The sequence below is a fragment of the Cephus cinctus genome, unplaced genomic scaffold (assembly GCF_000341935.2).
Source record: "Cephus cinctus unplaced genomic scaffold, Ccin1 Ccin1_scaffold0201, whole genome shotgun sequence".
NCBI lineage: Eukaryota > Metazoa > Arthropoda > Insecta > Hymenoptera > Cephidae > Cephus > Cephus cinctus.
In genome coordinates this window covers 108,666-126,446 of record NW_014332921.1, presented here as the reverse complement: position 1 = coordinate 126,446, position 17,781 = coordinate 108,666, and the positions used below count along the sequence as shown (strand labels likewise).

The 17,781-nt window shown below is 33.5% G+C and overlaps 3 protein-coding genes across 22 annotated transcripts; 1 reads left to right on the top strand and 2 right to left on the bottom strand.

Moving 5' to 3' along the window:
- Nucleotides 1-6: 6 nt before the first annotated feature.
- On the bottom strand, nucleotides 7-5,508 carry LOC107264881 (protein quiver). Of its 9 annotated transcripts, none has more exons than XM_015733644.2 (7): nucleotides 4,896-5,508; nucleotides 3,414-3,581; nucleotides 2,491-2,642; nucleotides 2,213-2,275; nucleotides 1,694-1,741; nucleotides 1,383-1,529; nucleotides 7-1,213 (listed from the first exon to the last, which is right to left on the bottom strand). In XM_015733644.2, exons 3-7 carry the CDS (start codon nucleotides 2,513-2,515, stop codon nucleotides 972-974), a joined length of 525 nt encoding a protein of 174 aa, XP_015589130.1. In that variant the 5' UTR covers nucleotides 2,516-2,642; nucleotides 3,414-3,581; nucleotides 4,896-5,508; the 3' UTR covers nucleotides 7-971. The 9 variants fall into 9 exon arrangements, with proteins under 9 accessions (XP_015589130.1, XP_015589132.1, XP_015589133.1 ...); XM_015733646.2 differs by having other exon boundaries at nucleotides 4,904-5,508; XM_015733647.2 differs by having other exon boundaries at nucleotides 5,078-5,508.
- Nucleotides 5,509-5,893: 385 nt separating this feature from the next.
- Nucleotides 5,894-7,753, bottom strand: LOC107264880. Of its 2 annotated transcripts, XM_015733642.2 has the most exons (5): nucleotides 7,520-7,753; nucleotides 7,406-7,435; nucleotides 7,321-7,350; nucleotides 7,093-7,233; nucleotides 5,894-6,618 (listed from the first exon to the last, which is right to left on the bottom strand). In XM_015733642.2, the coding sequence occupies exons 1-5, from the start codon at nucleotides 7,593-7,595 to the stop codon at nucleotides 6,128-6,130; spliced, it is 768 nt and encodes a 255-aa protein (XP_015589128.1). In that variant the 5' UTR covers nucleotides 7,596-7,753; the 3' UTR covers nucleotides 5,894-6,127. The 2 variants fall into 2 exon arrangements, with proteins under 2 accessions (XP_015589128.1, XP_015589127.1); XM_015733641.2 differs by having other exon boundaries at nucleotides 5,894-7,233; nucleotides 7,520-7,738.
- Nucleotides 7,754-8,199: 446 nt separating this feature from the next.
- Nucleotides 8,200-16,815, top strand: LOC107264878 (4-coumarate--CoA ligase 1). 11 transcript variants are annotated; one of them, XM_025082084.1, is made up of 12 exons: nucleotides 8,200-8,577; nucleotides 8,691-8,889; nucleotides 8,960-9,042; nucleotides 12,407-12,495; nucleotides 12,893-13,096; nucleotides 13,526-13,695; nucleotides 13,769-13,967; nucleotides 14,446-14,600; nucleotides 15,052-15,235; nucleotides 15,319-15,647; nucleotides 15,740-15,935; nucleotides 16,034-16,815. In XM_025082084.1, the coding sequence occupies exons 5-12, from the start codon at nucleotides 12,895-12,897 to the stop codon at nucleotides 16,117-16,119; spliced, it is 1,521 nt and encodes a 506-aa protein (XP_024937852.1). In that variant the 5' UTR covers nucleotides 8,200-8,577; nucleotides 8,691-8,889; nucleotides 8,960-9,042; nucleotides 12,407-12,495; nucleotides 12,893-12,894; the 3' UTR covers nucleotides 16,120-16,815. The 11 variants fall into 11 exon arrangements, with proteins under 11 accessions (XP_024937852.1, XP_015589123.1, XP_024937853.1 ...); XM_015733637.2 differs by having other exon boundaries at nucleotides 12,142-12,495; nucleotides 12,893-13,100; XM_025082085.1 differs by lacking the exon at nucleotides 8,691-8,889.
- The last annotated feature ends 966 nt before the right edge of the window (nucleotides 16,816-17,781 follow it).

The following is a 17,781-nucleotide window of genomic DNA, read 5'->3' as shown; positions in this document are numbered from 1 at the left end:
AAGAGAGAGAGAGAGAGAGAGAGAGAGAGAGAGAGAGAGAGAGAGAGAGAGAGAGCGATTGGATTGGTACGAGTGAGAGAGAAAGAGATAAATAATTTAATATACTCAGATCGGTTTATGACCGGGAGGCAATAAAACTTCATATTCACACGGCGACACAATATAGAATGATTGTAATTGAAGATTGTTTCGATTCTGAGAAAAACGTGAAGGAACTTTTGATGACGATTAATTTTGGTATTTTTTTTCCATTTTTTTTGGTCTTCTCTTCTTTTTTTGTTTCTATTTCTCTCACATTGTGACTCGAGTGGATATTAACGTTTCCGCACTGATCACCCGATCTCTTGATTTTTGACGTTTTAATCTCGTGGCTTAATTGAGGTTTTTTTTTGGATAATTCAAATCAAGACGATCAGACGACGGAAATATTTCGAATGAGCACGAAAAACGTGACAAGTAAAAATCCAAATTTGTGAATAACAAAATTTGGTATTAAAAAAAAACTATCTTCTGTACAGTCTCAGATTATTCAAAAATTGATAAAAAAAAATGAATAAAAATAATAATAATTAACTGTCACGAAATCATGCTCATACAATACCACAATCTCTTTATCAACTTCTACGCTGAGTATAGAAATAATTAATGACTCCCCGCACTGGATTAAAATCTCTAAATATATTGAAAATTTAGCTGAACGACTAATTGAATTTAACCCGAGCGCAGAAAGACGAGATGGGACACAATGAGAAATAAGAAATCTCAAGTAACTCAATATCCACAATTATCCATCGAAATTGCTACAGCGGAGGCACCAATTTTTTTTTCACTAAAAAAAAAATCCAAAAATTATTTCATTTATCCATTCCGTCCCATCACGACTCTTCTCGTCCCTTGCTTTCCTAGCCACTAAAAAAAAAAAAAAAGAAAATATAAAAGATTCTACGGGTGAAGAATCACTAACAACGTAATCATAACAGCGACCTACCAAGCAAGCCAGGATTTCTGAATAGGTTAAGGACGCCGATGACTGTAGCAAGGCTCAGGAGGAGTAAAGGATTCGAGCACGAGGACGGAGGGACACGATTGCACATATCTTCCTCACAGAAGCACATGTGACCAGTGCCGGTACTTTCCATCATGCACACGTGGTCCACCATGAATAAGTTTATCTGAAGCTGGGAGGTGCACATTCTTCGTACGCTCTCGAGCGCTGCGGAATCATATAAAAACGCATATGAAATATATATATATATATATACCTATATGAACACACATGACAAGTAAAAAATAAATATATAAATATTTATAATAATGACGTAAGCGGACGATAAAAAAAAAGATGGAAAAATAAAATATAATAAATTTATAAATAAACTTACGAGATTTTTCATTCCGCACCATCTTCACGCAGCATCCGTTACAAGTTAACAGTGGCGGCTGATCTCTTGGCAGTGCCGTATAATTAAACGGATCCTTACACCTGAGATCCGTCCAGGAATCGCATTCGTAGCAATAAATGGAACGTGCTGTTTAGATATATATAAAAAAGAGAGATAATTAGGTCATTAATGAGATACGTGCAATTAAGGCGAATTTTTTTATCTTCAATGGGATCATATTTTTTTTTTTTTTTTTTCGGTTGATCACGCTATGCGATATTAATTAATTGAATTAGCTGATAATCACTCACTCTGACATTCCGCATGACAGACGTTGGCTACCGCGAGTATAATTGCCGCTGAAAAACATTGATTAGTGATTTAGACAAGCGTTAATTTTATAAGTTATTGCAGCTGGCATACCGACGTGTCTGGGTTAATCAAACCAACTGGCGTCAGTCAAATAACTTTGATTGCTTTTTCAATTTTGACTTTGAGTTCAAATTTTAGGTGATACTGTATATATATTTTTTTTATTGAAAATATATATACATGTGGTACGCATGCTTGAGAAACTCTAGTTTTACAAATTTTACGGATTATTGCCATTATGCAATATTGGATTAACAAGTACTACTCTATGTTAATGTTTTTTACTCTGATTTGTTAATATACGAATATCAGGTACGAAAGTACTAATAACCAATTAACGACGGACACGTGCTTAACAAATTGTTAGTTAGTTAGGCACTCGTAGTTTATTAAAATAAAAATATACAAAAAATTATTTTCTCTTTTTTTCTTCATTCTTTTTTTAAATTATTTTTTACCGACGGTTTTGTATCGCGTTGCGCATCGTGGACTCGCTATCTGAATGCACGAGGATACCAATACTGTAAGGTAGAAATTATATAGCGTTAATTATAATTAAGTTTCTTCTTGCTATCTTTAATAGCTTTTTCTGTCGATTGTGATATATTGTATTTTATAATGATATTAATATATATGTATATACAATGCGATAACTTTTTGATAAATTAGATTAAAAATGTGGGATTATTATTATTGTTGTTTTATAAGGCCACTGGTGATTAAGAATTATACTCACCCGCTATCACGTAATCTGGCGCCATTTTGTTGCTCCAAAATTCTTTTCAATTTTCTTTTATGATTTTCTTATTGCATCGTTATATCTCTTGCACTTAATTCTTCAAATATCTCGCCGTTGCTTTAACGATGACTGCCAAGTGTTTCCGGCCGCTGTGAACCAGTCAATTATTAAGATCTATATTTATTTTTGTATTTTCTGGGTTTCTTTTTTTTTCGCACGTGAATTCTGGTATTTGTGTTTGCGGCATTCTTAATAATAAAGGTAAACGTTAGTGAGCATTTGTAGATATGTATATATATATATATATATATTTGGTACAAATATATATCAAGAACTTATCTTCAATACAGATGGCGCAAACAGTATGGCGGTACATTTTTACACGTGTTCACTAAGTAGATATATATATGCGTATAAGATAAATTTGGGGTTATCGGTGCAAGCCTATCAGTATGCTGATTAGATGAATGACGAATATTTTGTGTATTGAGAAAAATGACTCATGGTTGGTGAATAAATTTAGAAAAAAAGGGGGATGCATTTGATTCGAAAATTAACCTAACGTAAATACCTTCAATTGCGTAAAGCTCTGGTTTTGAATTTTTGATAGTTCTGAATATTATGACTTCTAAGGCATTATTATCATTTTGCTTCAGCATAGTAAAAATTGGACAATCGATTATTTGGTAATTTTAATTTTTTTTTATATTATGATTAGTAGCCTTCGATTGAGAATGATTTGGATAAATTTCGGATAATTATGTATTTTTTGGAAAATTTTATCGATTTATTACGATATGGGTATACTTTGGCTTTTTTCTCCGTAAAATCGAATTGTTAAATAAATTAAGTTATTATCTGATGACGTGGAAATTTCGAAGAAGGGTTTCTTCGGTTATGCAATCGCCACGATTAGTTACCTTTAACAGTTTCCTTTGTATACCGATGACGAAGTACTCTTTGCAAAAGTCCTTCTTGTATTTTTGGCTGCGCTAAGATTCCCACTTTAGCTTCATTTTACAAAACGTCGGATCACGATTCAAACATTTTTAAGCAATAATGTTCGATATCGTAATGCTTAATTTGGTCTGAAAATAGGAAGAAAAAGAGAAAATTAGGTTAGCATCGTAGATTTTTGAGTAGCCGATAAATTTTGATATGAAGCAAAGAATTTCGTTTTGAATTTTTTTTTCTTAGACTAGAAAAAAATATCAATTTTTCAAGTAGATACTAATTAAAAAATTATTTTCGAAAATTTAACTGATTCGTCTATAGTGCCCTTTTTTCAAATTTTCATTGTGTCTCTTACGCAAAGACAAGACAAATAATTATTTTCGTTTATTTTTCCTCATTCATCGTTATTCTTCGTGAAGACTGAAAAAATAAGGTTTACTAGTATATCAAGATTATGCGGTATTCACACCAAAATCACATCGGTGTCAATCGTTTTAAAATTTCAAAAAAAAAAAAACGTTTGTATCTTTGAATAAAACAATTGAACGCGAATAAAAGTGTTTTGAGATCCTGGCATTTGAGCGTATTTGTATATTTTTATATTACTAATGAGAGGACTAAAATATTTTCAAAATACACACAACGTCAATAAGCATTAGCTGTGAAAAGTATTTCAACTGGATCAAATTTGTTTAACTTTTAATTTTTAATTGCATCAATAAATTTTATTTTAATTTACATAACACTTTATGTGTCGCTGCGTGTGAGCTCGACCTAACGTTCACGGACTCCTGTGGCTTCGGTATATTTAGACAGTTAGCCGCTTAGCTTGCTTCGAGTAGCACTAAAAGACTTGATGTAGAATGGCCCTATGAGGATTGCCATAACGCGAGAAATTACACGAAACGTAACATAAATTATAGAAACTTCCTGCGCTATCGCGAAATTGCCTATTAGTCAAGAATTTTCAATTTTGTTATTCATATATATATATATATATATATATATATATATATATATATGTGTATATATATATTGGCATAACAGCGTATGCGTAACTGGCACGATATTCAATAATTGAATAAACTGTAATACCAGCTGAGGATCGCGTGTGTGTAAACGTGCATAATAATATTCTGTATATGTTTAATCAACAATATATATATAATATAAACATATGCGAAATTGAATAAAAATTCTTCTTATCAATTTTGACAATTACGTGAAAACAGTGATTAGCAATATTCTTGACACTTCGTATTACTGAGTGAATAAAATAGTATATCTTTGATTCATCTAAAATTAGATGTTACTTATATAGTGGAACAACTTTATAAATTATTAATAAAAGCCACATTGATAAGCGGGAACACATTGACGTAGATATTAAAGCAGCTGACATGCCGTTGATAAAATATATAAATAAAATATTGTATATAGTACGCAACAATTTTACACAAAACGTTGATTTCCGGTTGGTTAAATTTGTCAGGAAATATTTTTTTATTCCGGATTTATTTTTTTTTATGTCGGATTGGGGGGTTGGTACTGTGGTTGATAATTGATAAGACACAGGATATTGACGATCGGGATGGATTATGGGAATAAGCCCGATAATTTTGACACCCACAATATTTTTGACTCGTGTCCACTCACTGCACTCTAGAAGCACTTTTTGGATATCCTCGTGTATATTTCGAAAAGAAGGAACTCTTGGATACTGAAGGTTTTTCGTTAAAACGGCCAAACTGTGTTGACAGATCAATAAGGTCTACTGCAGCGGCGCCGGGTTCGCTTTCGACGCTCCTTCGGCAGCGGGTCGCCGCGCAAGCGCCGCTCTTATGGTATAGATGCATGTGGTTTGCATTGCAGCGATGCGACATTCTAATATGCGTTAGATGACGTTGACGAAGATTGACGAAAAAAATTATTAAAAAATCTGTGGAAAATTCAATGGACGATTATTTGTAAATACCATTAACGATTATATTGAAAAGTCATTGAATCGTCAAAAGATCGATTATCGTGCACGTGTTGCTTCGGATGATTAGGATAGTCATTTAGAAATAATTAATAAGGAATTTTGTATCAGAAATGGAATTAATGTAAATTTGTAATATTTATAAGGAATTATTAAAATTTGTCTATAATTATTTTTATATGTTGTCTTTGACCTTGTTTTTTACGTAAAATAATGAAATTACACTTTCGAATTATTTTTTGGCACGAAAAAAAATGTGTTCGTGTGATCTAACGAGTTAGAATTTCGTAAGAGGCCAGATGTCTAAAATTATATTTTTCTTTTGAGATAGATAAATAATTTGTTCGGCTGACGCGTAATTCGGCAAGACTTAAAATTAGAATCGAAGATAATTTTTAAATATAAAATAATTGAAAGATCCGGTAATTTGTAATCGCATTGAATAGCGATCGATAAATCGACAAATATAATTTCCCTGTTTCGTTTATTCGATTGATTAACTTTATAAAATAGTCGAGTAATAATACATAGTCAAATATAAAGAAACAGTCTATCGATTAATACCAATCAATACACAGATCAATTAATTGTAACTCGTATCTGAATTATAGAGACAGCGAAGATATAATAAACATTCCAACGAATTATACTTAGAGTAACGTTCAAAACGGTAAATACAAATTTTCAAAGCATAAATCTTCACGAGGGCAGATAAAAACCATTGCGCTTGTCATTCGTATCCTTGTTTGGAACATAATCGTACACGATCAAATCTGCGGATATTTCCGGAAGTCTCTTAGGCTCGTTAACAACCACGGACGCATTTGATCGCAAGTCTTCGGACGAGTTTATATTCAATGGCTGCGCAGCAGCAGCGGCCAAGTCGTTCCTAGCAGAAGGCGTCAGCTGATCGAGATAGCCTGCGGGCGGATTCTCATTGGCTCGAAAATTCGCCAATTGTTCCGCAATTCTGGCCAAATCGTTAACCAGCCGCGCATTGCGATCGAAATCGGCGTCCTTGAAAGCATCCCTTTCGGCAACAACCTCAAGATTCTCATTGGACGAAGTGCTCTTAGGTATGCGAACTTCCTTGGGTATATTTTTCTGTCTCTTATCTGTTTCGTCGTACAGCGGTTGATTTAGGACCTTAAAGAGTCCCACGGGCCCACCATTTTTGAAACTGGAAACCGCTGGAAAATTATGATTGACTATGTAGTCGGCTGGCGTGACAAATTCTGACATCGGGGGTGAATTATAATCTTGCGGAATATAAGTTTGAGGGGTGGGGGGTTGCGTTATTATTGGGCTTATCGAATAATTCTCAACTACTTGACGTGGCGATTCCGTAACGGCCACTTCCGGTTCCTCGGAATCTAAGTCGTCGCTCTCGTCTTTCCTCTCGGTATTGCCCGAACGTATAGACTTGTGCTTTCCTCTATTGATTTGCTGTTTATTTTCGAAATCTTCGTTATCTTTGTTATCAATGTTATCATTGTTGGAATCTTGATCGCGACGATTTTTATTCGTTGGATTTTTTCCCTCTAATTGTTTCATCTTTAATATTTTACGCAACCATGGCAATGCTTTGCGCTTCTCTTCCGGCGATAACTCCGGTAGGACTTTTCTTAGTGTTATCAATCCGTGCTGAAATTTTTTTACGCTACTTTGTTTCTTTATGCGCTCCAATTCATTCCTGAAGTCTTCCGTGAGTTGCTCCACGTTTAACATCTCGTGAGGGTTGTTTGGTATCACGATGGAAATTACATTGCCGACGTCGATCGAGGCTTCCTGGTTTTCCAGCTTTCCTGGGAATAGAACATTTTTAAGTTTTTCACAGCTGATAACGATAACGCACATCTAGGGGTATTTTGAGGCGCGAAAATTTGACTTACTATAACGACGATTTGATGCTGGGGCAAATTCTGTTGAAGAGACGAGAATTAATTTTGGAAAAAAAAAATTTCAAAATGTACTTACTAAAATTTGGTTTCGTCGAACTGCGATGTTCTGAAAATCCCCCCCAAGAAAAGTGTTGATTTTTATACCATTTTGTAAATATTGCTTTTTTTTTTTTAACAGAAATTCACTTACGACGTGTCGAATGGATTTGGTAAACAGTCAAAATGAGTACGAGCATCACGATTAACTGTGAATTTTGAAAAAGCATTGTCACGGATTACAATTCTTTTGAAAAATTATATGTCAGCAACGACGTAAAAGAAACGAATTTTTGAGAACCGTCGCGGCACCTTCAACCGTCAATCTTAACACTGCCGGAGGTTCAATAAAATTTTTTTTCACTTTCATTCGAAATTATCGACAAAGCCAATCAAGCAATTTCGTAACACTTTCCAAAGTACCGATTAAATTCTCATTATTCCTGTTAATTACCAGCGCAAGCATTAACATCATTGTTCCGTTGGCAAAACAGAATTTTCACGAGTCATAATTAAGTCGACTTGGTATTCAATATTTATAAAAAGTCGCCCACAATAAATTCACGAAAAATGTATTCAAAATTTTCTCCTCACTTAGCAGGTAACTCGTACCGTATATTTCCCAGCTAATACTGTATGTTGGGATTGCAGTAGCAACCGTAGTAAAGTAGTAAACTAGAATTGCTCGTACAGCAAAGTAGGCCAAGTCAGTACTTAGTTACAAAAACTCCACCAGATGTCAGGAGCGGCCCTTAAATCGATCAAAACAGTGTTCCTAACCGTTGTAACTTTTATTCCTAGGCCATGTACTACATAGTCCAAGTAAAACGATCTGTGACCGATTTATCTCATTCGGCTGTGAAGTTGCACGTAGTCGGACTGGACCATCTCGGTTCATCGTAAAGCGGCTGGAGCCATAGAAACAAAATGGTTCGTTCTTACGGTTTTACAAGTTTTATAGCTTCGGCGAATAAGTCATGAAACTTTTAACGGTTTGTGGTATATCGACAGAGGCGAAGGTGACAAAATTGTAATGTTAAGCGAGGACTTGAGAATAACAAAAATTCTTAGATAATTAATTGACAAATTTACAATCAACGACTGTATATAGTATACATAACAACGATTAAAACTTGTGACATTACCATCATTCCATTAATTATTGTTCAACGTCTGCGTATTCTAATACTTACGTCATTCTACGCTTCAAAGGTAATTCTTTACAGTTTACTAATTAATATAAAAAATTGTTATCAAAACATAAAAAAGTAATTATTTCTTATCGATATATTTTTCAATTTCAATGCATACGATAAATTATGAAGAAATGCTCATATGTACAAAACACGACGTTCCGCTATCAGTTCGAATCGAGGATCAAAGATTACCTATTTGCAAGTCACCCTATAGGTGTGTATGAGGGAGACCAAGGTAGTGGGGACTATAGTGAAATGTACCGACCAGAAGTTAAATAGTTTGTTCGTGATTCTGTCAGTGTCGAGCGGAACCGGTTTCACGAGTGCAGTAGGTTTTTTGAAATTTTTACAAAAATATACAATAAGACAGTGCAAGAATATTTTTCGTGTTCTCTCAGTGCCAATGGATTAAAGAAAGAGGATAAAGCCGGGTAAAGAACAACAGGATCAAAAGCGAAGACAGCCATTCGATATTACACAGGTTTGCTATATATATATATATTTTTAATAGTAAATACATACTAGAAAGTGCAGCCTCGGATTGGTGTTTTCTGTTCATTCACGAATATGATTGGTGAGGAGGGGGAGGCGCAAAGTGTTCTTTAAACATACACTTGAAAATGTTACGTGACAGGAATATTACGTGTATTCATCTGAAAGGAAATTGTCAATGTAACAGTGAGTTACTGACTATGGTATTTATTTGTGGCATTTAGCTAAAGGCAAGGCCACATGTAGGCCGTGGATATACCTGGTGTATGAAAATACGCATTAGTAAAGAAATATAAGTGTATTCAATTGGATACAATACGTTTAACCAGAAATGTATGTATATATGTATATTTTTTTGTTTTATTATCAAATTTTTCATTCTCTTTCTCCTTCACTCTTCTTTTGTCTTGATAGTTTCTTTGAAATATAAAACTGCATTCACAACGTTGTACGCGAATTAAGTTACGTTCATTAAGTGGCACTACTTCTCTTAACGTAGAAGCCATTTGAGATATCTTGGGATGACGTCAATGCGGTTTTACGGTACGAAGTCCTCGGGATTGTTTGTTAGAGTCTCCCGCCAAGATCGAAGTACATTCGAAATGTCATAATTACATCTTATCGTATTTTTGTATCTAAGTCAATTACGCTTACGTCATACATACAGACGTTTAGATGACGTTTGAGAATTTTTTTATAAATCGACCGTTTATTTTTTTACTTCATTTCGTTTTAGTGTATTTGGTATATTTTTCTTTTAAGACCTTATTAAAGAATTACGGGTATTTTTGAGAGTAATACAGTTTGAATTTGAGCTTACGGGCGTTACTGCATTTATACGTATGTGAAAATTACGTGTGGATAATTTTTGATAAAATTTGGCGATTTAGTGACTGTATTTATTATTAGCTTTATTAATATTTCCAAATAATATTCTATTTAAAATAATTGATCTTTGCTATGATGATTGAAATTTATTTTTTTATCAACGAAAAATCCGTTATTATAATCTCTATTTTTAAATTATACGATAATACAAAAAAAATAAATCAATTTCTACTGGCAGTATACACATATAATTATATACATATACATATATAATTGTTTATTGATCATCGTGCCACTTAATTAATAGAGTTTTAATACTAAACACAACAATATTTTTGTATAAATGTATTTTTGGCTTTAAAAGAGTCAAATGACCCGTCGTTGGAAGATTTAGTGTTAACTTGATTGACCAAATCTTTTGCTTTGTTACGAATCTTGAATTTATTTTGCATAGATTGATAATATGCATGTACGTAGATAAGGCCTATATGATATACTATAAACATACGTACAAAAAACGTAGTGTATTTATACTATAAATTCATTCTACAGATGAAGTAAAATATTAATTCATCAAAATCAAAATGATCGAGATTCGACTGATATGGGTACGACGATAACAATTAGTATTTCGAGTACAGTTAAATGTAATTATGAAATCAAGATACGTGATTGCTAATTAGGAAACTTTGATATTCGATCTTAAAATAAGTAGTCTCACTTTCGAGGTCGGAATGGATTAACGGTATTGAGAAAATGTCATTAGCTCGGGTCACGTTAGCGTTTAAGGGTTAAGGATCACGCATATAATCGTATCGCATTGGAATGCAAATGCATCGTCAGTAAAAACTGTTTTATAAATGGTATTATCAGCAAACAGGTTTTCATCGATAAACTCACGGGTAAAAAATTTTGTATGAATAAAAACATAAGTGAACATTGATAAAAAGATTTTTATAAAATTTTTTATTAATACGTCATTAGAACCATATCGACGTGTTGACTTATCCCTGAACTTAACAGGGCAAATCGTATAATTAGATTTTGAAAAAGCTATCGATATATTACGTGAATATAGTGAGTGCTAATTGGTCCATATAATTATACATTTCATTATCATTATTTTATATCTTCGTGATTATTGCCTTAACGACAAACAAGTTGTTCGCGTAATGTGCTATCGCGTTTGAGATTGTACATACTGCGAGGAAGATATCTTTGAAGATTTTTGTAAAGAAAAATATGCCTAATCTCCAGACACGAGTAATCTTAACTAAACAACAATATGTATATGGATTATTTGAAAAAATCGTCGTTGTATTTTTTAACCGTAACAACCGCGACACTAAAAAATTCTTAAGTATGACGAATTATTGACCGATAAGAAAATAAATTTAAAGAAGAAGGACAAACGTCATCGATAAATCATTTATCTATGTACACTGACGTCGAAAAGTTTTCGGACAAGTGTTTAAACTGAGAAAAATTAAAGTTAAACGTCGGTTCGTAAAATCGTGTTTTTAATCTTGAGTGACCCAGCATTTCAACCCATCGAAACCTCCTGTTCCTATTTCCGCGCTGTAAAATTGATTTTTCAGTAGAAACTCTGTCCCAAAGGCAGGTTCTGTGCAAGCGATCCTTGACAGTACTTGGTAATATCTGTTTCTCATGAATTTCATTAAATCGCGTTTGGATTTCCGATGCAGTAAATGTTTTATTAATTTTTGATATTAATACCTACTAATGACTGGTCGTCTGTTTTGGAAATGACTTGAAAAATTCCACTGCGTGCTTTGGCATTATTAGAGCCTGGTCTTCAGAAGGGAGTGATATGACGTCCGACAGTGAGATTTTTAATTTCTTTTTTTGAAAACATATAAGGGAAGGGGGAATACACTTTTTTCTAAAAAAAAAATCGTGAATATCATTTAATCGAATGCTGCCCGAAAAAAACTGACAGTGAGATTTTTAATTTTTTTTGAAAACATAAAAGCGAAGGGGGAATACAGTTTTTTCTATAAAAAAAATCGTGAATATCATTTAATCGAATGCTGCCCGAATAAAACTGAGGAAAAACGGATTTGAGTTCAGTTTTAGGAATTGCTGGAAGCTTTTCGACGGCAGTGTGAAGTTTATATGACATTGATGCTTTCTTCGGAATAATGAACTATCGTTAATTATCGATTACCTCATAATCGTATTAATTGCTGATTAGTGTATGTATTTTTAATTGAAAATTTTTTTCATATGTTTTTTTCAGATTACGAATACGGATGACAATTGACACTGAGTGCCGGGGGAAAAATTTTTGTTAATTGATATCGGCAATTTTTTTATTTATTAATTAACGTTATCCGATATCATCTAATTAACAATGGCTATCTTTATACGAAGGAGCCAGCGACTGAATAACACACTGAAAACTGGCATCGAGTTGTTAAGGTCGTCGCTTAGATGCGCGTCGACTGCAGTTGAACGTAAGATCAAAATTGTGGATGGACCCAATGGTGAAAAAATTATACCAGGTTCCCCTGGCAATTTGCCGTTATCGACTTCAACTTTATCGGAATACGTGTGGAAGGATGTCGAAAAATTCGCCAATAAGATAGCACTGGTGAGTAAGCTCAATCGGCGAGACCAAATTAATTTGATTGATGAATCAAGATCATAAGTTCGAGTGCGTACAATACAATTTTCAGTGACCTTTGGACCGGGTATGAATCAACTCGATTAAATTGTTGATCACAGTCAACCAGACCGTTAATAATAAAATAGCAAATCGTTGTTGATGACACAAACATTTTTTGTAAATCCAAATCATCCATTTGAACTTGACGAAATTTTGAAAAAAAATATAAAAATTTTTATTAAAAGTTCATTTTCGAATCACCAGGTCATAGTTCACATTTGAACATTTATATTTTTCTTCATGAAATACGTCACTGTCAGCTGTAATTTTTTAAATTTAATTTTGATTTATTATAATTTTGACATTTACGTATGCATTGCAGGAATGTGGAGAGACGGGCAGAAAGTACACGTACGCCCAAGCAAGGGACTCTTCGAATTACGTAGCAAGAAGTTTGCGAAACATCGGCCTGAAAGTTGGAGACGTAGTGGCAGTGATACTGCCAAATCTACCGGAAACTGCAGTTGCCTTTCTTGGAGCGTCCGAAGCTGGTCTTATCGTGACGACAGTAAATTTTCAATATACAGTATGTGAGTGCAGTTGCGTTTGACGATTCCATTGAAATACTATAACAATAAATAATTATATTAAGCTTTTCCATTATAATTTGCTGCATGCGAACATAATAATAACATTATCAATTTAAAGCACGATACACACTGATTGGCTAAACTGAATGAAATAAACGTGCAATATACGTCTTTTGAAAAGTTATATTTCATTAGTTTGAAAAACGTTAAACTTATAAAAACAATTTTTTGCACTAACCTTATCTTTGAATAGTCAACTATATATAGTATGTATGCATGCAAGATACAAAGGTACCATGGTATAAAGTATATTGTCTTGCTTGATAATGCTTACCCACGTGATCCCTGATATACGTAACCATGTGCTACAATGTTTAATTGCGGATTACGTGATCTTGATTAACAAATTTTTTTTAATTGTACAGACGAGATATCGAAGCAGCTGATAGATTGTAATGCCAGAGCTGTGATAACAGCTGCCGAGATAGCGCCAACGGTTCTTGCAGCTATAGGTAATAGTAATCTTGGAAAAATCCCGGTGGTAGTAGTGGACGATGGTGTCCAGCCTATACCAACAGGTACCATACCGTTTCAGGTAAAATTAATTGAATTAAATTTGAAAAAAAATTAAATATTAAATTGCATAACCTGACCTGTTTTTTTTTAAGGATCTTATAACCAAGGGCAAATCCTTACCGTCGTTACCTGAGAGAACTTGGTCTGACGAAGATGTGGCAGCTTTACCTTATTCTAGTGGTACCACTGGTTTGCCAAAAGGGGTAATGCTCACCCATCGAAATCTTGTTAGAAACATAATGATGGTTCGTAATACAGTACCAGAGGGAATTTTTTGGAATAAAGCGACAGGTATGGTAATATTAGATAAAATTTTTTGATTTATTTGTACGCTTTATTAGAATAATATATACTGGGTGATTCAGCATAAACGTACTCCAAGTTAAATTGGAGCGCCCATTCGATTCTTATGGTAAAACCATGTTATACCGAAAATTCAAGTACGTAACGAACTGTGTTATTTCCTATTCTATATATGGTAGTCACTTTTAACACACTTGGAAGTGTACTGTTATTTTAACGTAATCCAATGTAAAAGTAAGACATTTGTAAATCTGTAAAAAGTGACTACTGTGAAAGTTTATATGGTAGTATTTTTATTTCGATCCTTAGGATAGGGAAAACACGCTTCATTATGCACTTCCATTTTCAGTGCAGGTGATACGTTTGATTTGAACGACCGGGTATAAGAAGTCAATGCATCGGCTTCTGTTGAGCTATTATTTTTCCGTGAAAATTCGTTGTTTGTCATATTTTTTTTTGTTTTTAGATTCTTTTCAAGAAGTCATACCAAGCGTACTACCTTTATTTCATATATATGGTATGAATGCAATTATGTGCACGAGGTTATCAATAGGCTCGAGATTAGTCACCTTACCGAAGTTTACACCAGAATTATTTGCATCTGTATTAGCTAAATATAAAGTAGGTGAAAATAATATTTTCAAGATATTGGAATCTGACATGTGGGAGGAATTTACGTGTGAGTTAGTCAATATGAGATCGGAGTGTATGCTCTTTTAAAATTAGTGCAATAGATCGGATTAAATTTTTAGATTAAAATTCTTGTAAAATTTGAAAATATTTTTATGCAAATACGAGATTTTCGTTCGACGAATATAAATACACAAACGTCATTGATACCGGGACTTACCGATTTAATTTGTCCATTTAAATTACATAAAAATAGGTTTCGGGACCAAAAAATTATTGACGTTGAGTGTACACAATGAACAGCATCTGCCAACATGTACCTTTAGACAAGTTCCATTTTTTGCCACCAGATGTCATAGCGTCATATGTCAGATTCCAATAGAAGGTCATTGTATTGTGTGGAATGAAAAAATTATATGAAATTATGATTATTGTTTTATAGACTACCACATTGTTATGCGCACCTCCTATTATTTTGTTTCTTACCGCGTCACCTCTGATAAAACCAAATTACCTGGACCATGTACAATGCGTGATATCCGGCGCTGCGCCATTGGGCAAATCGGATGTTGATAGATTTTACGAAAAATTTCAATCCCTTCGGTCAACATTGCATTTTGGTAATGGTACGTAAAAAGAAGAAAAGGAAAAATATTTTTTTTATTTTCAAAACGTTCGATGGGTGTGATCCATATTTTTGTATTTTTAGGTTATGGACTAACGGAAACTTCACCAGTCGCTTTATTTAATTGGAGAGAAGACAAATACGGCAGTATAGGCGAAGTATTGTGTGGCAGCTCTATTCGTCTTGTCGATCCAATTACCAATGTTGATATATCAGAACCAGGAAAATCGGGCGAATTACTGATAAAAGGACCGCACGTTATGAAGGGTTATTATAAAAATGAAGCAGCGACCAAGGAAACTATTATAGAGGGGGGTTGGCTTAAGACTGGCGATATTGCGTATTTCGATGAAGATTTTGATTTCTATATCAGCGACAGATTGAAGGAGCTTATCAAGGTCAAAGGTTTCCAGGTTAGATTTTCACATTGTGCAACGTTATTTTTTTTCCGAAAAAACGTATATCTTTTTTTTTTGGAAATTAAATTTAATCGTTTTTTTTTTAGGTACCTCCGGCCGAAATTGAAGAATTACTTAGGACGCATAAAGACATCGAGGAAGCTGCTGTCATCGGGATTCCCGACTCAAGATACGGTGAAGTTCCTAAGGCCTTCGTACTTCCAAAATCGGGCCGAAAACCTTCCGAGGAGGATATAAAAAATTTTGTAAATACGAGAGTCGCCGAGTACAAGCATTTACGGGGTTTGTTGTTTGATGACTTATTAGCGTAAATGTATCACGAGGTGAAAAAATAATTGTACTATTTATATTATTATTTTATCGTTTATTTTCATTTGCAGGTGGCGTGACGCTGGTGGACAGTATACCGAAGAATCCATCTGGAAAAATTTTACGCATAAAGTTGCGAGACAAATACGTCAATTAGATTATTATTGTTTACCGTTATTTTACGCTGTTTAATGACCCGATCACATTCCGAATTAATTAACTTTATCGGGAATTAGAATGGAATTGGTTCTTATTAACTGAGACTATATTGGGTGTTATTTAATTTTTAATTTATAAATAGTATCTTAGGGTGGTTCTTGTTATTATTGTTTCACGCGCAGTGTTTGACGGTGACTAAGAAATTTTATACAGACTTGTGTCATTGTTATTTATTTTATTTCATCGCATTTAAAAAAATAATAGTACAACTATTTTCAATATATTAAATTTTTTAAAATAAGATATACAAACAATATTCTTAAAAATATATCTCGTATCACTGTGGCCTTTGCTACGGAACTTTGATTCTAAAATTGTACGTATTCGTTAGATCTTTATACTCCTTGTGAATAATTCGAGATCAACGAACCGTCAAGAGATAAAAAAATTGAAACAACTTTTAGTCAGATAAGAACGATACTATACAGTAATGTTTGTTTAATCGACAGATTAGAAAGAAGCATACTTGAAAATAATATGATTTGCTATTACCTAGTCGAAATCTATATATTCCTTTTGGAAAACCACGTGTACCTATTAGTGTATATGCATATGCATTGCTGAACTAATTTGTATACATTGTTGATACATATATATTTTTTATTTTTAATAAAATATAGTTTTGTATTATAAATGTCTCGTTATTGCTATCTAAACGAATTTGTCAATAAAATATTTTGTATTGCTACAGAATTTACAAAAACAGATGCTGGAAAAAAAAATCAAAGTCCCATAAAACACTGATAAACATTTTTTCGTATCAATTACCAAAATTTATATCCACACTCAGTCAGGGCCGACATGGTCGTTGGGGCCCACGGGCTATTCTTAAATTCATCATCAGGTTCATCTAAAGAGAAGTAGATGATACTCGATAACCCATTCAAGAAACTTACTATCAATACCAAAGTTACACACAGCATCCCCCTCTCTTTCAGTTGACCTTTTAAACCCTGGACACAGATAGCAGCTACTCAGATTACATATCGCACGTGGTCCGCTGTAGATGGATTCCTGTAGATGTATACCGAACAGATATGATGTTTAAAAAAAAGGAAATTACAGATAATTTTTATTTTATCGGTTAAACAGCTGATCAATAAACTACGATTAATTAATTTAACACCTTCAGGTACAAAAGTACTACCCTCGCCACTCATGTGCTAATTCCGTCCTCCTAGGCCATGTTGACCTATGCTGCAATACGACACTGGATCCAGTGCTATATAGGACAATAATTCTGGTATAAAGAATAAATAAAATTTTGTTAAAAATTGCTTTCGTTACCTTTTATTCAATAACGTCATAGTATTTTTCATGAAAAATTATTTGTCATTGCATACTAATATATGTGAAAAAATACAAGAAATAATATAAACAAACAATTTTCTCAACTGCATTCCTAAATTGACGGTATTTACTGGGAGGCCATGTTGGTATCATTTTGCAAGGATACCTAAAACATCCGATGTTAGCGATGGATCTGATATTGCTGGAAGACTAAAAGAAAAAGTCATGTATTATTTTTAATTAATTTTTATCTTTCCATTTATGGTGTATTATAAAACTTGATAATCGATATTAATTACTTACTCATTTA

What these genes read in the sequence shown, in the direction of transcription:
- LOC107264881 (XM_015733644.2), bottom strand. Translation starts at nt 2,515, where the DNA reads ATGGCGCCAGATTACGTGATAGCGG. An exon ending in AACGCGATACAAAACCGTCG is followed by an intron (nt 1,742 to 2,212) that starts GTAAAAAATAAT and finishes AATGTTTTTCAG; the next exon opens with CGGCAATTATACTCGCGGTA. An exon ending in CTGTCATGCGGAATGTCAGA is followed by an intron (nt 1,530 to 1,693) that starts GTGAGTGATTAT and finishes ATATCTAAACAG; the next exon opens with CACGTTCCATTTATTGCTAC.
- LOC107264880 (XM_015733641.2), bottom strand. Translation starts at nt 7,595, where the DNA reads ATGCTTTTTCAAAATTCACAGTTAATCGTGATGCTCGTACTCATTTTG. An exon ending in CCAAATCCATTCGACACGTC is followed by an intron (nt 7,436 to 7,519) that starts GTAAGTGAATTT and finishes GGGGATTTTCAG; the next exon opens with AACATCGCAGTTCGACGAAA. An exon ending in TTCGACGAAACCAAATTTTA is followed by an intron (nt 7,351 to 7,405) that starts GTAAGTACATTT and finishes TCTCTTCAACAG; the next exon opens with AATTTGCCCCAGCATCAAAT.
- LOC107264878 (XM_015733639.2), top strand. Translation starts at nt 12,256, where the DNA reads ATGGCTATCTTTATACGAAGGAGCCAGCGACTGAATAACACACTGAAA. An exon ending in CTGTATTAGCTAAATATAAA is followed by an intron (nt 14,601 to 15,051) that starts GTAGGTGAAAAT and finishes ATTGTTTTATAG; the next exon opens with ACTACCACATTGTTATGCGC. An exon ending in CGAGTACAAGCATTTACGGG is followed by an intron (nt 15,936 to 16,033) that starts GTTTGTTGTTTG and finishes TTTCATTTGCAG; the next exon opens with GTGGCGTGACGCTGGTGGAC.